This window comes from Loxodonta africana, chromosome 14 (genome assembly GCF_030014295.1).
Source record: "Loxodonta africana isolate mLoxAfr1 chromosome 14, mLoxAfr1.hap2, whole genome shotgun sequence".
Classification (NCBI taxonomy): domain Eukaryota; kingdom Metazoa; phylum Chordata; class Mammalia; order Proboscidea; family Elephantidae; genus Loxodonta; species Loxodonta africana.
This window is the reverse complement of record NC_087355.1, coordinates 80,833,510-80,861,339: the sequence shown is the minus strand read 5'-3', so window position 1 is coordinate 80,861,339 and position 27,830 is coordinate 80,833,510. Positions and strand designations below refer to the sequence as shown.

The following is a 27,830-nucleotide window of genomic DNA, read 5'->3' as shown; positions in this document are numbered from 1 at the left end:
ATGACTTTCTCCACGCTCATGTGATAATGATTAACAAGAGTCATCACGTCAACCGTCATCCTAAATTTTCTGCTCATACAGTCCAGGTAACTAAATGCTGCTTAGGACTGGGGGGTGGGGAAGAAGGAGGTAGAGAAGCTCCGGTAGATGATGAACCGACAACTGAAATAATAATGAATCTGCATTTTCGACTGCAGCAGGCTCCTCAACATTCTCCCGTTATTTTGCTGTTTCCCTGGTGGAGCCTTTCCCTCATGTTTCGAACCTATCCCCGCTGTCCTCAAGCTTGCTACTTTGCCACCTCTCTTCTAGATCTGACGGCAACTGAACTCTTCACCGTCTTCTCAGAGAAGAGGAAATCATCAGATTAGAATTTTCCTGCAAAGCACCCTTACTTTCCCACTGAGCCTCTAGGCAGTGGTTCTCAAACAGGGGTGATTTTGCTCCCGAGTGCAATGTCTGGAGACATTTTTGGCTATTTAAGAGCTGGTTGGTGGCGGGGGCTGGGGGGGGTGTTGTACTACTGACACCTAGTGGGTAGAGGCCAGGGATGATGCTAAATGTCCCACACTGCACAGGACAGTCTCTACAACAAAGAATTATCTGGACCAAAATGTCAATTGAGCCAAGGTTGAGAGACCCGACCTCAGGCTTAGGGAAGAGGTCCGCTTTGTCTGTTTTACCTGCCTCCCTCACTAGGTTGCTCTTTGAGGGCGGGGACTATGATGTGTAAACCTCTGCATTCTGGGCATCTACCGTCTGATTCATTTTGGATACACCGCAAAACTCTTTTTGTTCAAATAAACAAAAACAAGAAATACGGTCAGTTGGGTTATGGTCACTCGGTTCATACTCCAAGGTTCATTTCAAACCTACGCCACTCCCCTCAAGCCTGCTTCTCTGTCACCTCTCTTCCTGCTCCGACAGCAACTGAACTCTCCACTGCCTTCTCATAGAAGAGGAAGTCCTCAGATCAGGATTTACCTGTAAAGCACCCCTACTTTCCCACCGCCCTCTAGGCCAGTGGCTCTCTAGCTCCTTTTGTTTTGAAATCTTATTTTAAAGACTGCTATTTAAATAAATCTTACATGAATCTTTGGCAAAATAAAGACTCCTTCTGCAAGTATTCTCTAATTTACCTGTCATCGCATCACTCCCCTGTTCAAGAGTGATCCAAGCGCCCTCCCTGCTTGCAAGTTAAAGGGCATAAAACAAATGCCTTGCATGTCATTCACGTTCCTCCAGAAGCGGCCTCCACCTTATCAGCAGCAACCATATGTCCTAAACCACTCAGGGAAATTCTGACTTGGTCTATTAAATGATACACCTGAGTTTTCCAATCAGAAATACAGCCAGCTATAGAAGTCTTTTGGTTATCAGCATGATCACCACCTGCCACGCTCTACAATACGGTGCCACGAGCCTGCAGTTCAAGTCGGATGAATCAACTTGCTACTGACCTCAAATGTGTCTCTTGCTGTCCCACACCCTTTCCCTATCAGCCCACCCGCACTGTTTCTCCACCTCTCCAGACAGCAGACACCCTTCAAAGCTCACCATATCTGGTTTCCAATGAGAATACTTCCCAGCCCACAATGATACCTCCCTACTTTAAAGGCAAAAACTTTACCATCTACTTTACTTATTGATGTATGCACTATAATTTAATATTTAGTATGCTTTTGCTTTATGCCAGTCAACAGACGCAAAGCTCCTTAAAGGCAGGTACAATGTCCTTGAGCTGTTTATGTGTCACAAATTATCCAGTCAACTGCCTCCCATGCACTTTAGCAGGATAACTGGCAGCCAACAGTATGTAATTTATTCATCTCCTCTGTATGTCAGAATGTTTAAATCAGATTTGATTAAAAACACATTAACATTAAATTAATGTTAAGATTACCAAAAGACTTCTGTACTTGGCTATATTTTAAAACAAGACAAATTCCGGAAATCAAACCCTTGAAATATTTTTTTGTTCATATTAATGTAATACTAGACTACAGGAGTCTTCAGAAAGTTTAAGACAATTTCAAATAATATTATTTGAAACCATTAGATTTGAAACTAGTAATATTTCACAATAAAATAATTTTTATAAAACTCAAAAAGCATTTTTTTAAAAAGCATTTAAATAAAAACAGAACAAACTCTGCCTGGAACATTCTTCCTTTACCTCTCAAGTCTCTTCTATTTATTCTTTGGATCCTACCTTAGATTTCATTCGCTCCAGGCCTTTCTTCTCCCAAGCCCAAGTGAGATGTGACCTGTACTTCACTTCTCTGACAGCATTTTTTCACACAGGAGAGCAATGACCAATTGCCTTGTCTATGTGCCTAGTGACAGCAGAAAGCCATGTCTCCATTCACAGCTCTATTCTTAGCACTTATCACAAACAATCTGCACCAGTTTATAACTTTGATAAATGATTATTATTTGAATTCAAGCATTATATAGACTACAAAAGGATATTATTTGTCTACTGTACATTATTCTGGATTTATGCCATCTATGAAAAGACTCTGAAAACTAGACAAGCTAACTAACATGGATCATCTAAAAGTAAAGAAAAAGAAGGATAAAAATAGTAGTGTACATGATGAGAGTTAGGGGTAAAATTGGAGAAACGAAATTAGGGAAACCTTAGGAAGGTCAGCATGGGGGAAGAATGGGTCAGCAAAGAGAAGGATCAGTAGATGTAGATCAAATTACTTTTGGATCTTCAGGGAATATGTTGTCCACCAGGCGTTTGTAACGAGGACGCAAAGCAGAACAGCAGCAGTATACACCTGTTTAAAAAAAAAAGTACAGAGATGATTAATAGCATAAACTGATCAATAAATTTAAGTTTCTGAACATTAATGGGTTATTTAAAATAAAGGGAAAAAAACCAAACTGCCATAAATAGGAATAAGCATGTAATTTCAACAACTAAGAAATGAGACAGTTAAATGTCTTCTCCCCTCCTCAAAGACACCAGGTCAAAACAGATATACTAATGACTTCTTTCAAAGTTACAAATTGTGCTGGCACCCCCTACACACATACCTTGCCAAATTCATCCTATACATAATCCTATAACTGTTGTTGTTAGGTGCCATCGAGTCGGTTCCAACTCACAGCGACCCCACGTACAATAGAACGAAACACTGCCCGGCCCTGTACCATTCTTACAATTGTTGTTATGCTTGAGCTCATTGTTGAAGTCACAGTGTCAATCCACCTCGTTGAGGGTCTTCCTCTTTTCCGCTGGCACTGTACTTTGCCAAGGGTGACGTCCTTCTCCAGGGACTGACTCCTCTTGACAACATGTTCAAAGCATGTGAGACATTATCTCACCATCCTCACTTCTAAGTAGCATTCTAGTTGTGCTTTCAAGGCTGATTTGTTTGTTCTTCTGGCAGTCCATGGTATATTCAATATTCTTCACCAATACCACAATCCAAAGATACCAATTCTTCTACGGTCTTCCTTATTCGTCCAGCTTTCACATACAAAGGAGGAATCTGAAAACACCATGGCTTGGTCAGGTGCGCCTTTGTCTTCAGGGCGACATCCTTACTTTACAACACTTTAAAGAGGTCTTTTGCAGCAGATTTGCCCAATGAAATGTGTCTTTTGATTTCTTGACGGCTACTTGCATGGGTGTTGATTGCAGGTCCAAGTAAAATGAAATTCTTGACAACTTCAATCTTTTCCCCATTTATCATGACGTTGCTTGTTGATCCATTTGTAAGGATTTTTGTTTTCTTTATGTTGAGATGTAATCCATACTGAAGGCTGTGGTCTTTGATCTTCATCAGTAAGTGCTTCAAGTCCTCTTCACTTTCAGCAAGCAAGGTTGTGTCATCTATAGAATGCAGGTTCTTATCAAGTCTTCCTCCAATCCGGATGCCCTGTTCTTCTTTATACAGCCCAGCTTCTCAGGTTATTTGCTCAGTATACAGATTGATAGGTACCTTGAAAGAATACAACCTTGACGCACACCTTTCCTGACTTTAAACCATGCAGCACCCCCTTGTTTTGTTTGAATGACTGCCTCTTGATCCATGTACAGATTCCTCATGAGCACGATGACTAAGTGTCCTGGAATTCCCATTCTCCGCAATGTTATTCCTAATTTGTTAAAATTCACGCAGTTGAATGCCTTTGTTTAGTCAATAAAACACAGGTAAACATCTTTCTGCTATTCTCTGCTTTCAGCCAGGACCCATCTGACATCAGCAATGATATCCCTGTTTCCATATTCTCTTCTAAATCAGGCCTGAATTTCCGGCATTTCCCTGTCGATATACTGCTGCAGCCACTTTTGAATGATCTTCAGGAAAATTTTGCTTGCATGTGGTATTAATGATATTGTTCTGTAATTTCTGCATTCAGTTGGATCACCTTTCTTAGGAATAGGCATAAATATGGATCTCTTCCACCATGACTTGGGTCAGTGGCACCCTAGTCCTTACAGTTTTCACTGGCTACTCCTTTTCAGAAGTAGACCACTGAGTTCTCCTTCCTACTCTGTCTTAGTCTGGAAGCTCAGCTGAAGCCTGTCCGCCATGGGTGACCCTGCCGGCATTTGAATATTGGTGGCACAGCTTCCAGCATCACAGCAACACGAAAGCCCCCACAGTACAACAAACTGACAGACACATGGAGGAATCCTATAACTATATATCCATAATTATAATCATAACCCGTAATCCTGTCCCCTCTCCTGAAAATATGCCCAGATATCCACTTGACTAACTCCCTCTTCTCCTTCACGTCTTCACTGAAATCTCACCTTCTTAAGGAAGCCAACTCTGACCACCCTTAATCTGCTTTTTGCTTTTTCCCATAGCACCTATCCTATTAAATCATTTACCTATTTGTTTATTGCTTATCATCAGTCTCCCCTCACTAGGATATAAGCTCAGATGATGGCAGGGATCTTTGTTTTGCTCACTGATAAACCCCAAGCAAACAGAATAATACCTGGCATACAGCAGGCATCCAAATCTTTGCTGAGTGAATGGACAAAATCTTCTAGTTTCTATCTCAACAATTTCTTCGTTTCTGCTCCATCTCTTCCACTTTTACTAACCTAGCTCAGATTTTATACCTTATCTCTATTTTTTCCATGCTTTCATATCTGGTTTCTGAGCCTCCTCTTGTGGCTCCCACATAGCAGGGGTATTCACAGCTCATCTCTGGCACTATTACTATCTCGAGGTTACCAACAGTTCACTGACATGTTAAATGACCTGACATAACAGCCTTTCAAACTTATAACTTTTCTGTGTTAACCTTTTTATACTTTCCAAAATTAGTACATTCCAAAGTAGCTTTTAGTGAACATATTCTATCAGGAGAAATCATCACAGAAAAAATGAAATATATCACCTTTAAGCGACTCGACGGCACCTAACAACAACAAGTGAAAATTAAAACAAAAGACAGGGATCTGCAACAAACATGACAAAGTAAGTGTCTAATTTAAAAACCCTTTATTGAAACAAGACCAACAAATAAATGGAAAATGCCATGACGAAAAATTATCAATCAAACAGACATAAAATACCTACTTGATAAAAAAAAAATTAGAAGAAACTGAAAGACCCATTCTGCTTGAGCAATAATGCCAGCACTGGTTAAACCAAAAAAACCAAACCCACTGCCATCGAGTCAACCCCAACTCACAGCGACCCCATAGGACAGAGTAGAACTGTCCCATGGGGTTTCCAAGGAGCAGCTGGTGGATTTGAACTGCTGTCCTTTTGCTTAGTAGCCAAGCTCTTAACCACTGCACCACTAGGGCTGTCAGCACTGGTTGTTGCTGTTGTTGTTAGGTGCCGTCGAGTCGGGTCCGACTCATAGCGGCCCTATGGACAACAGAATGAAACACTGCCCTGTCCTGCGCCATCCTTACAATCGTTATGCTTGAGCTCATTGTTGCAGCCACCGTGTCAATCCACCTCATTGAGGGTCTTCCTCTTTTCTGCTGACCCTGTACTCTGCCAAGCATGATGTCCTTCTCCAGGGACTGATCTCTCCTGACAACATGTCCAAAGTATGTAAGACGCAGTTTCGCCATCCTTGCTTCTAAGGAGCATTCTGGTTGTACTTCTTCTAAGACAGATTTGTTCGTTCTTTTGGCAGTCTGTGGTATATTCAATATTCTTCACCAACACCACAATTCAAAGGTGTCAACTCTTCTTTGGTCTTCCTTATTCACTGTCCAGTTTTCACATGCATATGATGTGACTGAAAATACCATGGCTTGGGTCAGGCGCACCTTAGTCTTCGGGGTGACATCTTTGCTCTTCAACACTTTGAAGAGGTCCTTTGCAGCAGATTTGCCCAATGCAATGCGTATTTTGATTTCTTGACTGCTGCTTCCACGGCTGTTGATTGTGGATCCAAGTAAAATGAAATCCTTGATGACTTTGATTTTTCTCCGTTTATCATGATGTTGCTCATTGGTCCAGGTATGAGGATTTTTGTTTTCTTTATGTTGAGGTGCAATCCATACTGAAGGCTGTGCTCTTTAATCTTCATTAGTAAGTGCTTCAAGTTCTCTTCACTTTCAGCAAGCAAGGTTGTGTCATCTGCATAACACAGGTTGTTAATGAGTCTTCCTCCAATCCTGACGCCCCGTTCTTCTTCATATAGTCCAGCTTCTCGTATTATTTGTTCAGCATACAGATTAAATAGGTATGGTGAAAAGAATACAACCCTGACGCACACCTTTCCTGACTGTAAACCAATCAGTAGCCTGTTGTTCTGTCCGAACAACTGCCTCTTGATCCATGTAAAGGTTCCTCATGAGCACAATTAAGTGTTCTGGAATTCCCATTCTTCACAGTGTTATCCAAAGTTTGTTATGATCCACACAGTCGAATGCCTTTGCATAATCAATAAAACACAGGTAAACATCCTTCTGGTATTCTCTGCTTTCAGCCAGGATCCATCTGACATCACCAATGATATCCCTGGTTCCACGTCCTCTTCTGAAGCAGGCCTGAATTTCTGGCAGTTCCCTGTCAATATACTGCTGCAGCTGTTTTTGAATGATCTTCAGCAGAATTTTGCTTGCGTGTGATATTAATGATATTGTTCTATAATCTACACATTCGGTTGGATCACCTTTCTTGGGAATAGGCATAAATATGCACCTCTTCCAATCAGTTGGCCAGGAAGCTGTCTTCCATATTTCTTGACATAGATGAGTGAGCACCTCCAGCGCTGCATCTGTTTGTTGAAACATCTCAATTGGTATTCCATTAATTCTTGGGGCCTTGTTTTTCGCCAATGCCTTCAGAGCAACTTGGACTTCTTCCTTTAGCACCATCAGTTCCTGATCATATGCCACCTCTTGAAATGGTTGAATATCGACTAATTCTTTTTGACATAATGACTCTGTATTCCTTCCATCTTCTTTTGATGCTTCCTGCATCATTTAATATTTTCCCCATGGAATCCATCACTATTGCAACTCCAGGCTTGAATTTTTTCTTCAGTTCTTTCAGCTTGAGAAATGCCGAGCGTGTTCTTCCCTTTTGGTTTTCCATCTCCAGCTCTTTGCACGTGTCATTGTAATATTTTATTTTGTCTTCTCGAGAGGCCCTTTGAAATCTTCTGTTCAGTTCTTTTACTTCATCAATTCTTCCTTTTGCTTTAGCTGGTCGACACTCAAGAGCTAGTTTCAGAGTCTCCTCTGGCATCCACTTGGGTCTTTTCTTTCTTTCCTGTCTTTTCAGTGACCTCTTGCTTTCTTCATGGATGATATCCTTGCTGTCATTCTACAACTCGTTTGGTTTTCAGTCACTAGTGTTCAATGCATCAAATCTATTCTTGAGATGGTCTCTAAATTCAGGTGGGATATACTCAAGGTCGTATTTTGGCTCTCATGGACTTGCTCTGATTTTCCTCAGTTTCAGCTTGAACTTGCATAGGAGCAGTTGATGGTCTGTTCCACAGTCGGCCCCTGGCCTTGTTCTGACTGATGATATTGAGCTTTTTCAGCGTATCTTTCCATAGATGTAGTCAATTTGATTTCCATCTGGCGAGGTCCACGTGTATAGCCACCGTTTATGTTGGTGAAAGAAGGTATTTGCAGTGAAGAAGTGGTTGGTCTTGCAAAATTCTATCATTCGATCTCCGGCATTGTTTCTATCACCAAGGCCATATTTTCCAACTACTGATCCTTCTTTGTTTCCAACTTTCGCATTCCAATCGCCAGTAATTATCAATGCATCTTGACTGCATGTTTGATCAATTTCAGACTGCAGCAGCTGATATAAATCTTCTATTTCTTCATCTTTGGCCCTAGTGGTTGGTGCGTAAATTTGAACAACAGTCGTATTAACTGATCTTCCTTGTAGGCGTATGGATATTATCCTGTCACTGACAGCGTTGTACTTCAGGATAGATCTTGAAACATTCTTTTTGACATTGAATGCAACACTGTTCCTCTTCGAGTTGTCATTCCCAGTATAGTAGACTATGTGATTGTCCAATTCAAAATGGCCAATACCAGTCCATTTCAGCTCACCAATGCCTAGGATATCGATGTTTATGCATTCCATTTCATTTTTGATGATTTCCAATTTTCCTAGATTCATACTTCATACATTCCAGGTTCCGATTATTAATGGATGTTTGCAGCTTTTTCTTCTCATTTTGAGTTGTGCCACATCAGCAAATGATGTCTGTCAGTTTTCCGTACCGTGGGGGCTTGTGTGTTGCTGTGATGCTGGAAGCTATGCCACCGGTATTCAGATACCAGCAGGGTCACCCATGGAGGACAGGTTTCAGCTGAGCTTCCAGACAAAGACAGACTAGGAAGAAGGACCCGGCAATGTACTTCTGAAAAGCATTAGCCAGTGAAAACCTTATGAATAGCAGTGGAACATTGTCTGATACAGTGCTGAAAGATGAGCCCCCCAGGTTGGAAGGCACTCAAAAGATGACTGGGCAAGAGCTGCCTCCTCAAAGTAGAGTCGACCTTAATGACGTGGATGGGGTAAAGCTTTTGGGACCTTCATTTGCTGATGTGGCATGACTCAAAATGAGAAGAAACAGCTGCAAACATCCAGCACTGGTTAGGGAGCCTTAAAAAAGATATACCCACACCCACACCCACACCCACACAGAGCAAATGGCTCTATAATTTGGATAGACTACTTTGGAATGCAATTGAGCAAAACATATGAAGGGTCATAAAATATCCATATCCTTTGGTGGAGTAATTCCACATTGAGAAATTTCAACCAAGGATATTAAAACAAAGAGCTCAAAGGGCTTTATGCAAAACATGTCCCCTGCAGTGATTATATTTGTATTAAAAACAACAACAACCAAAAACCTGCAAACTAAAAGCGTACCCACAGCAGAATAAGGCAGAATAGAATACTATGTTGGGTCCATGACATATTTTGTAACTCAGGCCCTTGAAGCTGTGTGACGCATGGCACCTTAAGCCAGGCTGTTTACATTAATCTATTTACCCTACATTTCCAGTTCTATCTGACTCTGCGAGGTAGGTACTGGTACCTAGTTTACAGACAAAGAAACTAAAGTGCAAAAAGATTAAGGAATTTCCTTAAAGTCACAAGATCTTGAATCTGCTCCAGAATAACCATCTCTTGAAAAAAAATCTATATACGAGCCAGACACAAAGATTTCAAAAGAGGAATCAACAAGCAAACACGTAAGTCTGGAAATGACTGCACTCCTAGCACAGCAATACACGTATCTACAGGATGCATCGTATAAGGAGCTACAACAGAGGGAGAAAAACCTTAAAGGAAAGTCCAGGAATTTCAAAAGCTCCTCTAAGGCTGTTCTATATATTTTCAGTTGTTGTTATTTTGGAAAAAGACAATGGATTTTGATCTCGAAGGGCTTAGTGCATTTTAATTTTTTTTCACTTAAGTGGCTATGTAACCTTGGGTAAGGCACACCTGGCAAGAACTGTCCAGGTGGAAGAGATCAGTTTTCTTGTTCCACAAACCCTAACGTTAACAGGAATGCTGGTCTTGAGCCATTATAAAAGTATTCCCATGGTTTATGAATCTGGGGTTGGGGGTGCATTTGTATGTATTTAGTGACCAAAACAGGAGAGAACACTTGAATTAGAAAACAACTTGGTCTTAAGCATACCTTTGCTACTACCTTATCGAGTAATCTTATGCAAGAGGCAGCTTCTCCAGATTTCATTTTCCTCATGAAGTAGGCACCGTTCATTCATGTGGTCATATACCAGTGTCAACTGAGGACCCAGCACCATGGACCAAACCAAACAAGACTCAGCCTGCAGTCCAGATTTGCAGTAGAATGGAGCCATTAAAGCAGTGACTAAAAGCAAGACACAGTTAAGATATGTGCTCTATCTTCAGTGATGACACAGCTCTGTGCATGCATTATTTAATCTTTCCAGCAACCTTGTGAGGTGCTATTATCATTACCACTTTACAGGAGAAGGAACTGCAGCAGAATTGACCAAGTAATGAACTCAGCAGAAAACAAATGGGCGAGAGGCCAGCGTCTAAAACTCTAAAACCTCACGCCCTGTCAACAACATCTAAATATTAGTGGTCAAATCAATCAATATCCAAATATTTAATTTGTACCTAAAAAAAAAAAAAAATTTTTTTTTTTTTTTTATGTGACTAACAAGGAGCCCTGTTGGCCCAGTGGTTAAAGCACTCGGCTATCAAAAGGTCAGAGGTTTCAACCCACTAGGCACTCTTTGGGAGAAAGATGTAGCAGTCTGCTTCCATAAAGAATTACAGCCTTGGAGGCCCTATGGGATAGTTCTTCTTTGAACTCGAGGGTCACTATGAGTCAAAATTGACCTGAAGGCAGTGTGTTTGGTTCTGCGATACTGTCATAAAAGAATGGGAATTCCGGAACACTTAATTGTGCTCATGAGGATCCTGTACATAGACCAAGAGGCAGCCATTTAAACAAAACAAGGGGGTAATGCATGGTTTAAAATCAGGAAATATGTGCATCAAGGGTGTACCTTTCACCATTCTTATTCAATCTGTATGCTGAGCAATCAATACCCATGGAAGCAGTAGTCAGGAAATCAAAGGACTTATCGCATTGGCCAAATCTGTTGCAAAAGACCCCTTCAAAGTGTTAAAAAGTAAAAATGTCACTTTGACAACTAGGAGGCACCTGACCCAATCCACTGCATTTTCAGTCACCTCATGGGCAAACGAAAGCTGAACAATGAACGGGAGACCTAAGAAGAGCTGATGCCTTTGAATTGTGCTGCTGGTGAAGAATACTGAAGATACCATGGACTGCCAGAAGAAGGAACAAATCTGTCTTGGAAGAAATACAGCTAGAATGTTCCTTAGAAGTGAGGGTGGCAAGACTTCATCTCACTTACTTTGGACATGTTGTCAGGAGGGGCCAGTACCTGGAGAAGGTCATCAGGCTTGGAAAAGGGTCAGCTAAAAAGAGGAAGACCCTTAACAAGATGGACTGACACAGTGGCTACAACGATGGGCTCAAACACAGCAACGATTGTGAGGACAGTACGGAACCAGGCAGTGTTTCGTTCTGTTGTACATAGGATCGCTGTGAGTTGGAACCGACTTGATGGAACCTAACTACAGTAACAACAACAATTCAGTAGTATATACTTTGGCAGTATACACTGATAAAATAAAAATGTTATCCATTTTTCAGGATGTTTTCTACCTTAACAGAACAAAAAAATTCCAAAGATTCCATTAGATTGTTTACATTAACACCAAAATACTTGAACTCTTTTTAGAGTCCAAAAATAAAACACAGGTCTGACTTCTGAAGAAAAAAAAGGGTAACAGCCAAATTAGCAAAATTCCTATTTCTGTATGTATTAGCTACATCCAATATAAAAATTCTTCCAATAAATATTAATACAGTAAAATAAGTTAAAAATCATATATTTAGTGGTTATCTCATATAGGACACGGACCTAAGTATTGCAATGATGGGAGAAGCTTGTAAGTGGATAAGAAGATTACAGTGAATACTCTGCTAGCATCAACGGAAGACCGAACACAGTAAGTTCAAAACGCTGTCACAGCAGAGAGAACGCAAACGGGCCGGAACACAAGTCCTCGTGTTTCAAGTATTCAGTTAGAAAGGTCAATTTTGTTATTTCTGAGAAGAGAAACTTCTTAATGAACTAGTAAGTTTCACTTATATTCTTTGACACTTTCTGATATTGTGCATTGCTTTCATTTTAAAGGGGCTTAAAAAATGTGAACTTACAATACAAACAACATCTAGTTCCCACTTACAGGAAAGCTTAGGTCTACTGGGGGAGACAGAGAAGCCAGAAGAGCGAACTCAAGCAGGCGGCATGGGGCAGTGCACGAGCCCGGGCTTCAGAGCCCGACAGCTTTTGAGGTTAAACCCAACGTCTCTCATTGTCTAGCTGGGGGAAGTGGGCTGGTTACTTCATCTTTCTACATTTATGTGTCCTCATCAGTGAAACAGACATAATATCACCTTCTTCATAATTATTGTAAAAATTGAGTTATAACTGTATGTGAAGTTCTTATCAAGGGCCTATATATTCATTCAACAAATAAAGCATTCAGCAAAATGGTAGCTATTGTCAGCAATGCATAAAAGTTGAATACAAGCAGAAGGAACACAAAAGCCCTTGAGACAGCACCCCCCACAGTGGGAAAACCTCTGCTGTAGACGAATCATTTAAAAATCACATCGCATTTTATATATGGTTCACAACAAGCTTTCAGCAGCATCATCAGTACCAGTAGCGGTAACTCTTATTTTCTGAACAGGATGTGTGCTGCACGACACAAAGTACTTCGAAGACATTGTTCACTTACTTCCAGAGCAATTCTGTCTGGTGGTTACTATAACCTCTATTCTCTAAATGAGGAAGCAGAGGCTCAGAGAGGCACCTCAGCCCAATCACACAGCTGGAAGGAAGAAGAGCTGAGACTTCAACCCCAGACCTGATGACTTCAAGGGGTGATTGCACACTAAAGTCAAGTGCCAATTTCTAAGCTACTTTAAAACATTTTTTTGTTTTCTATGAACCACGACCCACAGACAAGATCACAGGAATGTGTGTGACTACCAGGAGAGGAAGACACTGTCACAGTGGGAAATAAATGTCCACAGTGCCATCTTCGTTACCACTTAATATAAATGAGAAGCTAACAACTACTGAGAAGACAGATGAAACTAGGTTAACATTTTTCAATTTACTTGGTTTCCATAAAACGGTAACATACTGAAGGCAATGTAAGGTTCAAATGACTATGGCAGTAATAATCATAAAAGGAATTACTCCGTAGACTATCTTAAGTAAGAGAATAGCAACATATACAACTATCACAAGTACAAGTGAAATGAAACCATCGGACCTACTCAGGCACAGAAATGTGGTTGACTCCCTCGGTGAAGTAAATTCATAAGGCTTTTCAAGGTCAGCTGCTGGTACTTGAACATAGTCTTTCATGTTGTATGAGAATATTTTCTAGTCAATCTTCCCGCTTCTAGATCCTTTTACCTACTGTTTAGGAAGCACCTAGTTCTCTTTACTTGTAATTAATTAGCAGAGGGTTCTAAAGTACCGTGGCTTATCTAACTTGTCACTGACATCAAATATAAAGCTATCAAGCACTTGATAATATCTGTATCAAATTCTGCTAGCAAGACCAAATAGCTTAAATAAGATACTATTAAAGTACTTGTATTGCTAGTTTTAATAAAAAACCAAATGAAAAACAAAACAAAATATACTTTCCTGACCGCTTACATAAGTTTAAATAAGAAAATAAACCTATTTATTCCTTTTTTTCCTTAAAATATTTCATTTAATTCCCGCTCCCAATTTCTGATCCCTTCCAACAAATTCCTCACTTGAGCTCTAATACTATCTATTTTTAACCTCTTCCCAATCTTCTCTGTGCCCAAAAGAAAAAAGCAAAGGGCTAAATACATCCAGAAAGCCTCAAGCAACTGGCGGCTGAGCAACATGAGTTTTTCCTTTACATTTAACCACTTCATGTACATAAAGGAGAAGGCATCCATTAGTCTCCTCCAAAAGCACATGGAATTCAGGACCTTGATGATGATACAGAAGGAGACGGGAGACAGGAAGTCTCAAGTGGATAACTAACCTATGGGAAATGGGACTCAGGCAGAGTGGGAGACAGATAAATTATGACCAAAAAAGTTCCAGGCTGCAAATTATAGTAGTGGACAGACAGGCTCGTGGGGCAATCTGTTCAATAAGGCTCTCTGACTCTTAGTAAACAGCAAAGTCCTACTACTTACCTCTCAGGGTTAGAAGTACAAAGTAGTAAAATAAAAAGTACTTCAAATACAGAGGCTATTTTAAAAATGTGCTTTTTTTTTTTTTTTTGACAGATTTTACATACTCCTAAATGAACCATTTCTTCTTTAATACACCCCAAGATAATCTCTTCTCCTTCACTCCCCTAACACCATCCTCACGTGGATTCCCCAATATCTATCTCCTGGTCCACATACAAGAACGAGGTAGGCTGACCTCTAGGAGAGGAAGCACCCTCAGCCTTTGATGCTGAGGTGTCAGAATTCATTTTCAGTCCATCCTGGCTCAGTCATTCAAAGAAGGACCCGAGCAGTTCCACTGAGAACCTCGTGGCTGAACTGGCTGACTATGACATGAATCAGACATGTGGGCACGCAAAGGTGGGGGGAGAATTCTGCCTAATGGGTAACCAATATTCTAAGTGGTTGATCCACATATGAGTACTTCTCCTTTGTCAGGACATTTGCTTTCCTGTGAAATCCTCCAAGTTTGGGAACTTGGGTAATTTATAAAGACCACTTTTTAAATAAGTGACACTTCTAACTAATATCACCCGAATGATCCCTTCCAACAAATTCTTTACTTGAGCTCTAATGATCATTTAAATCTAACTGGAAATATTAATGTCTCTGTTATTGAATTAACCACCACCACAGCACTGGGAACTTGGGAATAGAGCCATCCTCCAAAACTCAAGTGCTAGGTTAATTACACTGTCACTAGAGCTGAAGAAAGCTTACATCCTATTATGGAAACTGGGTCTATTTACTGACTGTATGACTCTCAAATTAGGTTTGTTTAGTTACCTGTTAAAAGGAGAGAATAATGGAATTTTATACCTTCTTTTTTTTTTACGTAGCAACGGAAACCCTGATGGCGTAGTGGTTAAGTGCTACGGCTGCTAACCAAAGGGCCAGCAGTTAGAATCTCCCAGGCACTCCTTGGAAACTCTATCGGGCAGTTCTACTCTGTCCTATAGAGTTGCTATGAGTTGGAATCGACTCGACAGCACTGGGTTTGGTTTTGGGTTCTATGTAGCAACTGGAGCGCTGGCACAGGGTTAAGAGCTATGGCTGCTAACCAAAAGGTCGGCAGCTCAAATTCACCAACTGCTTCTTGTAAACTCTATGGGGCAGTTCTACTCTGTCCTACAGGGTCACTATGAGTCAATTATACTATTTTATTTAATTCTTATATGTGATGTATCCGGAATCCACTGGCTTATTTATTGGTCACAAATGTCATACTTTAAAATGGCAGTGGCAATGATTATTGGAATTTAGCCTTTGTGTTATGGCCTCACTGCGTATTTCTCTGTATATTTCTATCATGGTACCTGTTAACACCTCATTATATACATGTCTGTCTTTACAGCTAGAATACGAGTCCCACAAACACAAGCTGTCACCTTGAAGATTAAGGTATTTTCAATTGCATCACATGCATATGAAAGCTGGACGATGAATAAGGAAGACCAAAGAACTGATGCCTTTGAATTATGGTGTTAGCAAAGAATATTGAATATACCATGGACTGCTAAAAGAACGAACAAATCTGTCTTGGAAGAAGTGCAAACAGAATGCTTCTGAGAAGCAAGGATGGTGAGACTGCATCTTACATACTTTGGACATGTTGTCAGGAGGGATCAGTCCCTGGAGAAGGACATCCTGCTTGGCAAAGTAAAGGGTCAGCGGAAAAGGGGAAGACCCTCAATGAGGTGGGTTGACACAGTGGCTGCAACAATGAGCTCAAGCATAACAACAATTGTAAGGATGGCACAGGATGGGGCAGTGTTTCGTTCTGTTTTACACAGGGTCAGAACTGACTTGACGGCACCTAACAACAACAAACACAAGGCCCATGTGTCTTATTCATCATTGTGCACGCCTGACATATAGCAGACATCTACAAATAAAATATTTCTTCACTAAATGAGTGAGGACCAAAGTTCGCTGGTATGTAAAATGAAATTAATATCTATCTTCTGATAGGTGCTATAAAGGTCAAACAAAATAATGGTAAAGAAAGTATAATGTATACTGTGAAATGCTAAATAAATGCCAGAACAATATGATGTCTCCAACAAACAGATGACGATGTCGACTGAATCAATTCAAGTTTTATTTTTAGGTCTAGCGGAAGCCACCAGTAATCAAGGTGGCAAGAGACAGGGTATTTTTCTATTAGAAGATTTTAAAAATGTATCACTTCTAGATCTCTAGCTCTGTGGTATCCAAAATCCTTTAAAGACTCTGCCTCATATACATTTCCTTGTAGGTTACATTCAAGGCATTTTATTTATTCAGCTAGTGTCATACAATTAAAAAGATTTAGTAATATCATAGTCCCACTCACACACACTCCTTTCAAGTACCAAATCACTTTACACACACATACAAACATACATGGAGTGTATATATTTAAAAAAATGCCTATAATATAGGTGTTATTCTTGTACTTCAACAAATATGTACCAAGTACTGTGCTAAGAAGAGCTATAGGGAATTCGATCTGAAAAAACAATGGTTTAAAAATCAAATTATATAACAAGATTTGGAAAGCACCAGAGGATAAGAGCTACCCACTGACAAATGGGCCACATGGTCACAAGGCCCAAAGAAGTTCAGAAGAGGGAGAAAGCACTTAGGGCTCAAGTGAAAAGATGTTTCACAAAGGATGGAGCACTGAGGTTGAACAGTGATGGCTCCCTGAGCAAAGAGCAGAGCTGAACTACAGGATAAAACTGGGTCAGGGAAGGATAACCGCACTCAGATAGAAAAATGCCACCATCACTGTGGAGGATGGCACATGGGAAAACCAAAATGCATATTCTAATGACCCAGAGTGTAGGAAAAGAGGAACGTGGGAGGTGTCATAACAGAGCATCAAATGGGATTGGTGATTAATTAGATATGAGGTCAAAAGAAAGGGAATGACATGGGAGTCTTAACTTCAGGGAAGTGTTCCTTCTAAAAGGATTTTAATCCATTAGAGGAGTATTTTATTACACAATTCTTTCCACATGTAATTCCATACGTTCTCTCCTTTCCTTCTCAGTTTCACTGCTTGTTCTTTATCCGCAGGCACATAGGCCTTACAGAAAAGAGAAGGACAATAAAGGCAGGCAAAGGAGTAAGAGCTCCGATTTCTGTTTCAGAAGTTGGGCCTCTCTCTTCACTGCAATACTCTGTGTTACAATAGGCCTAACAGATAAAATTCTAGCACACTTTTCTGAACTACTTAAGACACTGTAGAAAAAGAAGAGACTTCTGAGTCAACTAGTGATTAACCTGTAGTCCATATCTGATTTTTTTCCCCGTTATTGTAATATTTAACAGAAAAAAGTAGTAACAGAACTTACTCTCCTACTCCTTGCTGTGTGCCACCTCGCGAGTCGATTCTTACTCATAGTGACCCTACAGGACAGAGTAGAACTGCCCCACGGGACTTCCAAGGCCGTAATCTTTATGAAAGCAGACCGCCACATCTTCTCCCAAGGAGTTGCTGGTGGATTAGAACCGGTGACCTTTTGTTAGTAGCTGAGCACTAAACCACATTCTCCTACCTACAAGTAGTTAATTTACAGATTTATACCTAGATTTAACCTTATTATACATTGTCATATTTATCTGAAAATAATTACTCGGCAGAGCTACTCAAGGAAAAGAGCAAAACACACAGTACGGTGGTCACGCCTTATCTGCAGGGGATACGTTCCAAGGCCTACCATGGATGCCTGAAACCAGACAGTACTGAACCCTATATATACTATGTTTTGTTCCATACATACACATGTATGATAAAACTTAATTTACAAATTAGGCACAGTAAGAGATTAACAACAATAACTAATAATAGAACAATTATAAGAATATACTATAATAAAAGTTATATGAATGATAGCGAGACGGCATGAGATATCATCATGCAACGTACCCATTTAACATTTGACCACGGGTAACTGAAACCTCTGAAAGTGATACCGAGGGTAAGGCGGGACTACTGCACAAAATAATTCTGGCTTTTAGAAAACATCATTTGGAAAGGCTTCATTCAAAAAGCTTCTGGAATCATCATTTGGCAGAAAATATACACATATTAAAATCAGAAAATATAATTCCCTATTCATCTCATCCTGGCTCAGTTTGCAAAACCAGTAAGAAGCAATAGAGCAGATGACCCAGAAACCAGAGCTGCAACAAGGAAAGCACTCAGACTCTGTCATCACTACCCTAGGACAAAGCACGCGGTCATCTCTACTTCTAAGACCCTATCCCTGGACGCTGCCATGCCACAGACCTTCTCCAAATGAGCTCAGGTGATGGAGTCTGGGCAAGAGGGGTACACCACTCTTGTGTCACAATCTCCAGAGGTAAGTAGTTAGATGAGGCACAACTGAAAACTGAAATAGGAAATAGTATGTGATTCTCTTTTTTAGTATATGAAACATTGACTAATGTCCTCTATGATAATGACAGCACTGCTAGAATTATAAAAGGAATTATGTTTCTCCATGTGTAACTCTTATAAAAATAAAACTATCTGAGCAATGATTTTCCTCCTGAATCCAAACTACAGTACTATCATACTGATATTTACTTCACACAACAAATATATTCTGGCGGGAATCTTTTGTACTGGTCTAAGATAAAACTGGAGCTCTGGTGGCACAGTGGTTAAAAGCTGTGGCTGCTAACCAAGAGGTTGGTAGTTCAAATCCACCAGCCGCTCCCTGGAAACCCTATGGGGCAGTTCTACTCTGTCCTATAGAGTTGCTGAGTCAGAATTGACTCGACGGCAATGGGTTGGTTTTTTGGTTGGTTTAAGATAAAAGTGCAGCCAGAGTGCTCCTTAGAAGCAATGATGGTGAGACTTCATCTCATGTACTTTGGACATGTTATGAGGAAGGACCAGTCTCTGGAGGACATCATGCTTGGAAAAGTAGAGGGTCAGGGAAAAAGAGGAAGACCCTCGACGAGATGGACTGACACAGTGGCTGCAACAATGAGCTCAAACACAGCAACAATTGTGAGGATGGCGCAGTACCGGGAGTGTTTCAATCTGTTATACATTGGGTCACTAAGAATTGGAAGCAACTCAATGGCACCTGATAACAAGGTAAGTGCTGGGGATAATGATTACGAGGGAAAAGAAAAGGAAAGGTAAATCAGACTTCACAGAATTTATAATGAAACTGAAAATGCAAAACACCAAGCATTAATGTATCTTAAGAATCCTACTAAAACACAGTCTAACAAAAACTCAAGCAAGCAAAGGAAAAAAAAAAAAAAATACCTTGGGGATTTAGTGCCAGGCTAGGGAAACAGCTGGCAAAGTCATTAAGAATGCTGATAGTCTCCATTTCTGGACTACATTTCAAAAATATCAGTATCTTTTGGATCTTTCGACAGGAATTTCCTTTCTACTTCTCAGAGCAAAGTTTGGTAAATACACAAAATTAAAAAGCTATTCGATAGCCAGTACAAGATTATTTTACTTTAAAAAAAAAAAAAAGTTTTTCCAAGATAATAAAAAACTGAGATCAGTGTATATCCAATAACTAGTGACAGTTTTCCTTTCATCTGAAAGAGGAGAAATACTAAACTCACAACTTTCTCTTTAGTAAGTCCAGGATATTCTGTAAACAACTCTTGAATAACCTTAACCAAACGTCATGAACGCCACAGAATATTGTTTTTTAAGTCTTTTTGAAAAAAGGAGATCCACATTTACACTTACTGTTTTGTTATGAAAATGCCTGGACATAGTTAACGTTCCAGAAATTCTCGCCTATTTCAAAACCATTTTGAAAGGGCAAAAAACTTGAGAGACAGGTGAAACTTTCCAAAGTTCTAAAATTCCACACACGAAAACCAAAAATTCTCACCAAAATAAAGACGCTACTAGTAATACTTGTTAGAGGACACTTGAGCTTAGGGTCTACCAAATAATCACCTTAGAAATCCCAGTACATGAAGTGCCATCAACATTAATCCAACAAAAGATGAGCTTGCAGGGTCCCTGCCAGGACCCTACGGACAAGTGGAGGCAAGAATTCAATTTGCGAGTCACTGATTGAGACAGTTTTGAGGTCCAAGGCTGCTTATGGAATTTGGTATCTATAGAGTGATTGAGGGCACTATTAGTAATCATGCCAGAACCAGTAGCATAAACTGTCCCAGGCAAACCAGAGCAGATGGTCACTCTGCTTAATGCGACACGTCTAAAGGCATCAAACAAAGTAGTCAAATTTTCAGCTACAGCCACAATATAAGAACCAGTTGTGAGCCAGGGGAGACAAAAGAGAAAAATAAAGGGAAAAAACATGGAAAACTGCTTTAAAAAATAATAGTAACTCAGGACTTTACTGAATTTTACTTTTTCTAGTATCCAGTAACTACTGGTGTTAGTTGCTGCTGAGTCGATGCCAACTCATGATGACCCCAACGTGTACAGAGTAGAACTGCTCCAAAGTGTTCAAAGCTGTGACCTTTTGGAATCGACTCGAAGGCAACGGGTTTGGTATTGGTTTAAGTGTGGTCTATGCGCCATCTGAAGAAGACTCTCCTGGAGTACTTTCAAAACTGAATATTCCCTGACCTCAATCAATCTCTGGGGGTGGGATGCCAGAATTCCTATTTCTAAAAAGCATCTCCCCCACCAGGGCCCTCATGCCCACTCAAGTTTGGGAGTCACTGCTCTAGAGCACCACACCCCTTGTATAATGGTTTAAAGAATTAAGTATATGACATTTAGATATCGTGTACTTATTTGGGACAATGTCCTTATTTAAGTTGTGCAAGAGAGAAAAAGTTATAATACTGGCTCAATCCGTAAGATCATCTTATACACTACAATAAATGAATTGTGAATACTACCACATGTGATACCAAATGACAGAAATAATAAATGCCAGAGCATTCAGACAACTTAACAGAAGATGCTGCTGTGATGAAGACCTACCCTTGCCAACAATGTGCTCGTATTTGTGGCTGAGATCTCTAGAACTTTGAAATTTTTCTTTTTCCTAAAAGATTGCACTAGTTACTCATCTGTACTTCACATCACTGTGTCCTTAAAATTATCACAGTCTTTGGGATTTATTTAACGTGCAATGGTTAGAGACAGGGCTACGTTCTTTGGGGCAACTATTCTCCTGTTCCTGTTTTCTTTGAGAAGACTTCTGCTTTGGTAGAAAAGGACGAAAGACTTATTTTACCAGTGAGTCTGGAAGATAGGACTTAGCAAGCCCTAAAATATAGGCACCAAATCTGTTGTTTACCTCTGTAACTTCAGCATCTGCCTAGTGCCCAGCACACAGTAAGCGTTAAATACCTAGATGCTGAATGAATTAGTCAATGAACGAACTAGAGCTCTGAACTCTCAGGGGTTTCTCTTTTCAGATCTGCATTCTGGAGGTTGCTTTTTTCCTGCTTCTGTGTGACAGAAATGCTCCCTGGAGGCAAGAATGGTGAGACTATGTCTCACACACTTTGGACATGTTATAAGGAGGGATCAGTCCCTGGAGAAGGACATCATGCTTGGTCAAGTAGAGGGTCAGCAAAAAAGACGAAGACCCTCAAGAAGATGGACTGACAACAGCGGCTGCAACAAGGGGCTCAAGCATAGCAATGCTTCTGAGGTTGGTGCAGGACTGGGCAGTGTTTCATTCTGTTGTACAAAGGGTCGCTGTGAGTCAGAACTAACTCAACAGCACCTAACAACATGTGAATAAATTTGGGTCTGGATGCCTATCTGTCTGTATGGCCACTATGGGGTTAACAAGAAGTATGACTCCATGGTGCTGCCTTACCAATTTAATGTACCTTGAAATCATAACCATTTTTATATAATTCTCTGGATGCTCTTTGTAATATATTAGTGGTCAGAAACGGGGTGCAACGCATGATCTGTACACAAAAGCTAAATTGAAAGAAGCTTTGCCCAAATTCATGATTCTGCAAAAATGAACGGCTGTTAGGTTTGACTAATTATAGATGGATTGTGGTGTGATATATTTGAAGGCTACTGGATGCAATTTGGAGCCCTGGTGGTACAGCCATTTAGAGTTTGGCTGCTAACCGAAAGGTCAGCAGTTTGATTCCACCAGCTGCTCTTTGGAAATCCTATGGGACAGTTCTATTCTGCCCTATACGGTCACTATGAGTCAGAACCAACTCGACAGCAATAGGTTAGATGCAATTAAAGATGTTTAACAAAAAAAATCACTCTTTTAGTTAAAAAAATGCTCAGGACAAAATGTATAACATGGTAAATGTTAAAATATTAGGTATCAGTCAAATATTTAAAGAATGTCATGTAAAAGAAGAATCAGTCTGTGATGTTCTCAAAGGACAGAACTTGGATATTAAAAAAAAAAAACCCCGTTGTTCTCCAGTAGATTCTGACGCACAGCAACCCTATAGGATAGAGCAGAACTGTCCCATAGGGTTTCCAAGGAATAGCTGGTGGATTCAAACTGCTGACTTTTTGGTTCGCTCTTAACCACTGCACCACCAGGGCTCTAGAATCTGGATATAACCCAGTCAAAACTATTGACAGTTCACTGAGCGCTTCCAAACAGGACCATTTGTCAGTTGCTGTCAAGACCCTTCCCAAGCAAGAGGTGAGATTTACTGACCTCTGTAAGGTTTGGTCTAACTCTAAATACACATTACAACTCAAATGTAAACGTACTAATAAATACCAATTATGTAGAAAGCATTCTACAAGGTACAGTGGAAGGCACGCAAAAGATCAGCAATGGAAAATATTTACCAAGGACTTCCATGTGTGAAAGGGTAGAAGACCCACACATAAACAATATTAACAAAACATAAATAAGGTATTAAATTACAACTGGAATAGTCCCCAAGTTTCTTAGAGGATGTGAAAAATTAGCTCAGCTAAGCATAGACAGAAAATAAGTAGGAGAGACAATTTCTTGGAAATCAGAGGGAACAAAGAGCTTTGTGACCTGGGCTGATTAGGAAAAGTTTTTCATTGCTAGAGATCTGAGCTATGAGTTAGCCTTTGAAGAACCAGGAAGAACGTGAACAGAGGGAGAAGAGGTAATCCAGGAGTGCTGAGGAACACAAACGAAGGATGTTCTGGAGCAGTAACCTGGTTAGCCCGGCTGAGCTGCAGGTTTAGCTTTGGGACCTGGAAGAACACACACACACACACACACAACCAGAGAAACAAATTAGCAGTAGCTGCACAAACGTCTGTCTTAATGTACAGTTCTCTATCCTTGGAATTTAGGCGATCCTGGGTACGTAGAGGAGCCCTGGTGGCACGATGGTTAAGAGCTCAGCTGCTAACTAAAAGGTCAGCAGTTTGGATCCAGCAGCCGCTCCTTAGAAACCCTCTGGGGCAGTTCTACTCTGCCCTGTAGTGTTGCTATGAGTCAGAACCCACTTGATGGCAATGGGGTTTGGTTTGGTTTTTGGGGGGATATGCGGATGAGAATTTCAACTTCACTTTGGAGGCAATGTGAATAATTCACAATGTTTGAGTAGGATAGTAGCGTGAAGAAAACAATGCAATTATGAGATTAGTCTGTTGACTGTGTCAAAGGCTTTTAAAAAATTACTTAATGAAAAACTTAAGATAATCACTAACTATAAGGAAAAATGCAGAATCAAGGGCAAAGTAAGGTATGGAGATCTTCCGATTAAAACCTGATTTCCAACAACGATACCTAATGCATGTAATGTACTTAACACAGCGTAAAGAGTAGACTTTTTAAAAATATAATCATATTTATAGATTCTGTTAAAATAGCTTAAGTTTAATTACATGTTGATTACTGTTATTTCTGAGTACATTAAATTGTTTAGGGGAGCGCCTAGAAATGACTCTTGTAGTACAAAAAGCAAATAATCATATATTGGTAATAACTTCTATGCTGGTCCTTAATTTTCAGGAGAAACAATCCAGTAAAAATTATTTTTATGACCTAAAAAGGGGGATCTGAATAGCAACTGTTGGCATAAGCAGGAAATAACCAATTACAGTAAAGTAAATCAACAGAAACTTGGAACACAAGTTAAATGTCAAAAACGTTAATTGTTGTTCTACAGAATTTATATTTTTAATAAGATTTTTTTGTTTCCAAATATCGTCAAGGTGATGTGACTCACGGCAGCCCCACATGTATGGAGTAGGACTGTGCGTCCCAGGGTTTTCAATGGCTGATTTTTCATCAGTAGATTGTCAGGCCTTTCTTCCACGGCACCAACCCAAAGTACCAACCTTTCACTTAGCAGCCGAGTGCATTAACCACTCAGGGGCCCCAAAGAAAAAATAAACTTACTAAACCTACCAAGGCCAATTTCAAAATCTATTTTATTTATCTATACTTAACTATTGTTCACACTTCTTTGTAAAGCAAAGGACAGGGCTTAGCAACCAAAGCTGAAGTGAAAGTACTGATTTGTAAGCAGTTCTCCCCACTGCACACTGGCAAAGAAGGTTAAGCAGGGAGCTGTTATCTAGTTAGCTAATGTAGGTTTTCATTTTTTTTCTCATTTTTATGCCTTGATAGCCCCTTCTGAATTAACTCATCATGCAGCTGACAAGAAAGTCTACTGAAGTTCCTGGTGTAGACAACACTTTATACTAAAACCAAAGGAATGCTTAAAGTTCAAACTTAGACTGACAATAATAAATAGCCTTTTATTCTTCCTCAGAGTAAGTCTGAGAGTGGTATTTCCAATTAAGGAAAAAAAAAAAAAGCCTGACATTTTTCCAGATGCCTTTGAAAAACCTGTGAAATTTCTATAAGACAAAACGAACACACTAGAGGGAATATGAGTACTAAACATTTTATTGTATGCCAAAAATACATTAAAAACATAATGGAAAAAGTTAATATGGTATTCACAATTATGTGATTTAAAAGGTCTTCCATTCAGAGCACACCTGCAAAAACCCAAATCGCTTATTTAAAAAAAAGTACATGATTGTTTATTTTTAGATTCACAGACGTACACACATGCACTTACGTAAACGCACGTATACTTAAAAATTAGAAAAATGAAAAAAGTTATACTTTGCCAAAATAAAAATCTTTCCAACTTACGTCTCACTGATACAAGCTCAGCCATACATACTCTACGTTAGAAACAGAATACTCGCAGCTCTCAAATCAAGTCCCAAACTTCTTCACTCTAATGCATTTGCATGTACCATTTTACGTGCCTTAAAAAAAAAAATAGTACAGATGACACAAATTCAGTAGGAATATGCACCCCAATTACAAAAATGGATAAATGCAGCACTAAAGAGAGTAGTTATTTTTTTTACAAACACTAGACAAGAGCCGTGGGTTGAACTGCGTCTCCCAAAAAGATACACTGAAGCCGTAACTTCCCCACCTATAAACGTGACCTTACTTGGAAGCAGGGTCTTTGTAGATGCAATCAATTTAAAATGAGCTCCTAATGGAGATTAAGGTATGCTTAACTCAACTGAGTCCTTCTCAGAAGAGAGAGATATGGAGACTAAGAGGGAAGAAGGCTTGTGCAGATGGACATGGACACTGGGTTTATGCTGCCATGAACCAAGGAAAGCCAAGGATTGCCAGAAAACACCAGAAGCTAGAAGAGACAAGCTAAGAGTCTGCCCTAGACCCTTCAGAGGGAACAGAGTCCTGCAGACACCTTGATTTCAGACTTACTGCCTCCAGAACTGTGAAAATAAATTTCTGCTGTTTTCAGGCACCCAGTTTATGGCACTTTGTTACAGCAACCCTAGGAAACAAATACAAGTAAGATTTCTTATGTCCCGCAGACCAGTACATTCTAAATTGAGTAGATGTATACTATTCCTGACCTCACGTCAAATGCCAAAATGACTCTGAGTCAGCTCCCAGACGATTTAATTCACTCCTTGATATTCTAATCACTCAAACTCAAATATTCATTCCCCATTTAAATGGCAGAACACAAAACAACTGCTAGTAAAATGGCTACAGGACTTGATCTACCCCAGGAACTCCCTACTCTTCCCTGTCCGCCATTTGCCCGTCTGATTCTTTTCGAATGTATTCAACACAGTTTGGAGGGCTACTATATTCCAGATTTCATCTCACTTAATCTTCATTAACATTCCTAGGAGGTATTAAGGAATCACAATGTAAAAGTAAGGTGTCCAAGGTCACACACCCAGCAGTGACGGACCCAGCTAAAAGCCTGCGCTCTTAACGCTTATAAACCACACTGCCTTTCTAAGGTGGCTTTTTTTTTTTCCCTTCATAGTCTGTAACTGTTTAACTCAGAGACTGAAGCAATACAGTCAAAATACTTTGTAATTATTTGTTGTTACTCCAGCTCTCCAAAGATACAAAAATCAAGTCAGAGGGTGGAAAATGAAGAAATGACACTGCACTCAAGAATCTGTCATATGACAAAACTTTCCACTTCTGGAAATTAGCCTCTTTTCTGTTACAGGTTACTCTAAGCTCTAAAATGTCCCTAAGAATACAAAAACATGTACGAAAGAAAAAACGAGAAGCCTTTTGTTAGGCTGTTAGAACGCGTCTACGAAAAGTTACTGGTAAACCCCAGCACACCAGAGCACTAGCAAGAGCTGCGCTCAGCGACGTTGCTCCTTATGGTGAAGGGGAGAGAACTTGGTGCCTTTACATACCAAACCCAAACCCAGTGCCTTCGAGTTGATTCCGACTCGTAGTCACCTCACAGACTCCCAGCCAAATGATTGCTGGCTGCCGAGGGTGTCCTAAAGCTTTCTCACCCACAGTGCCCTCTGACTTCCAGCTTCCAACAACAAAAAACTTCTGCGCACATGTGTCCCAAAATGAACAGGTAAAAGAATAGAAGCATTTCTCCACACCTTTCCCAAAATTCCAGCAGCAAAGCCATGTTAAAAAAGCTCAGCTCTGAAGCTAAGGTCATTTTTACTTCCTAACAGTATGTGGGAATCCTTTGCTTTATTATAATTGGAGAAAGCAAAAGAAAGGTCCAGTTAATCTCCCCCTCTCCCCGCCCCAAACTGAAATGCTTGTAATCTGATTATGGTAATCTCACACTGGGATGCTTTAAAATTTTAAACCTAAAAATACATTGTGTAAGCTTAAAAACCCGAGATAAAAATATCTTCTTTACAATTAAGAAGGTTAAAAAGAACTGGAATTTCAGGATCTTACTTTTTTGTTTTTTTTTTTTACTACTCACTGGGAACCCTGGTGGCGTGGTGGTTAAGTGCTACAGCTGCTAACCAAGAGGCCGGCAGTTTGAATCTCTCAGGTGCTCCTTGGAAACTCTACGGGGCAGTTCTACTCTGTCCTATAGGGTCACTATGAGTCGGAATTGACTAGACGGCAACGGGTTTGGTTTTTTGGGTTACTACTCACTTTTTTTTTTTTTTTTTTTACTCACTGTCCTCAATTTTAGCAAGTCTCGAGTATTTATCAAAGTATGAGTCCTAGTGAGTCAAAATATGGAGAAGCAATTCCACTCCTCAGGATATACCCGAGACCGGAAAGTGG

At 40.0% G+C, this 27,830-nt stretch overlaps 1 protein-coding gene across 6 annotated transcripts in view; it reads right to left on the bottom strand.

The window, feature by feature from the left end:
* EFR3A (EFR3 homolog A) overlaps positions 1-27,830 on the bottom strand; it is a 97,632-nt gene that overhangs the window by 57,735 nt on the left and 12,067 nt on the right. For 4 of the 6 annotated variants that reach the window (XR_010317834.1, XM_064268099.1, XM_010588497.3 and 1 more), the window contains one exon: positions 2,713-2,789. Coding sequence is in view for 2 of the 6 variants with exons in the window: in XM_064268099.1 (XP_064124169.1) it covers positions 2,713-2,789 (77 nt within the window). In the remaining 4 variants the exon portion in view is untranslated. Of the gene's footprint in view, positions 1-2,212; positions 2,413-2,642; positions 2,790-27,830 lie in introns of those variants that run through there. The other 2 variants (XM_064268101.1, XM_064268100.1) reach the window with 2 other exon arrangements.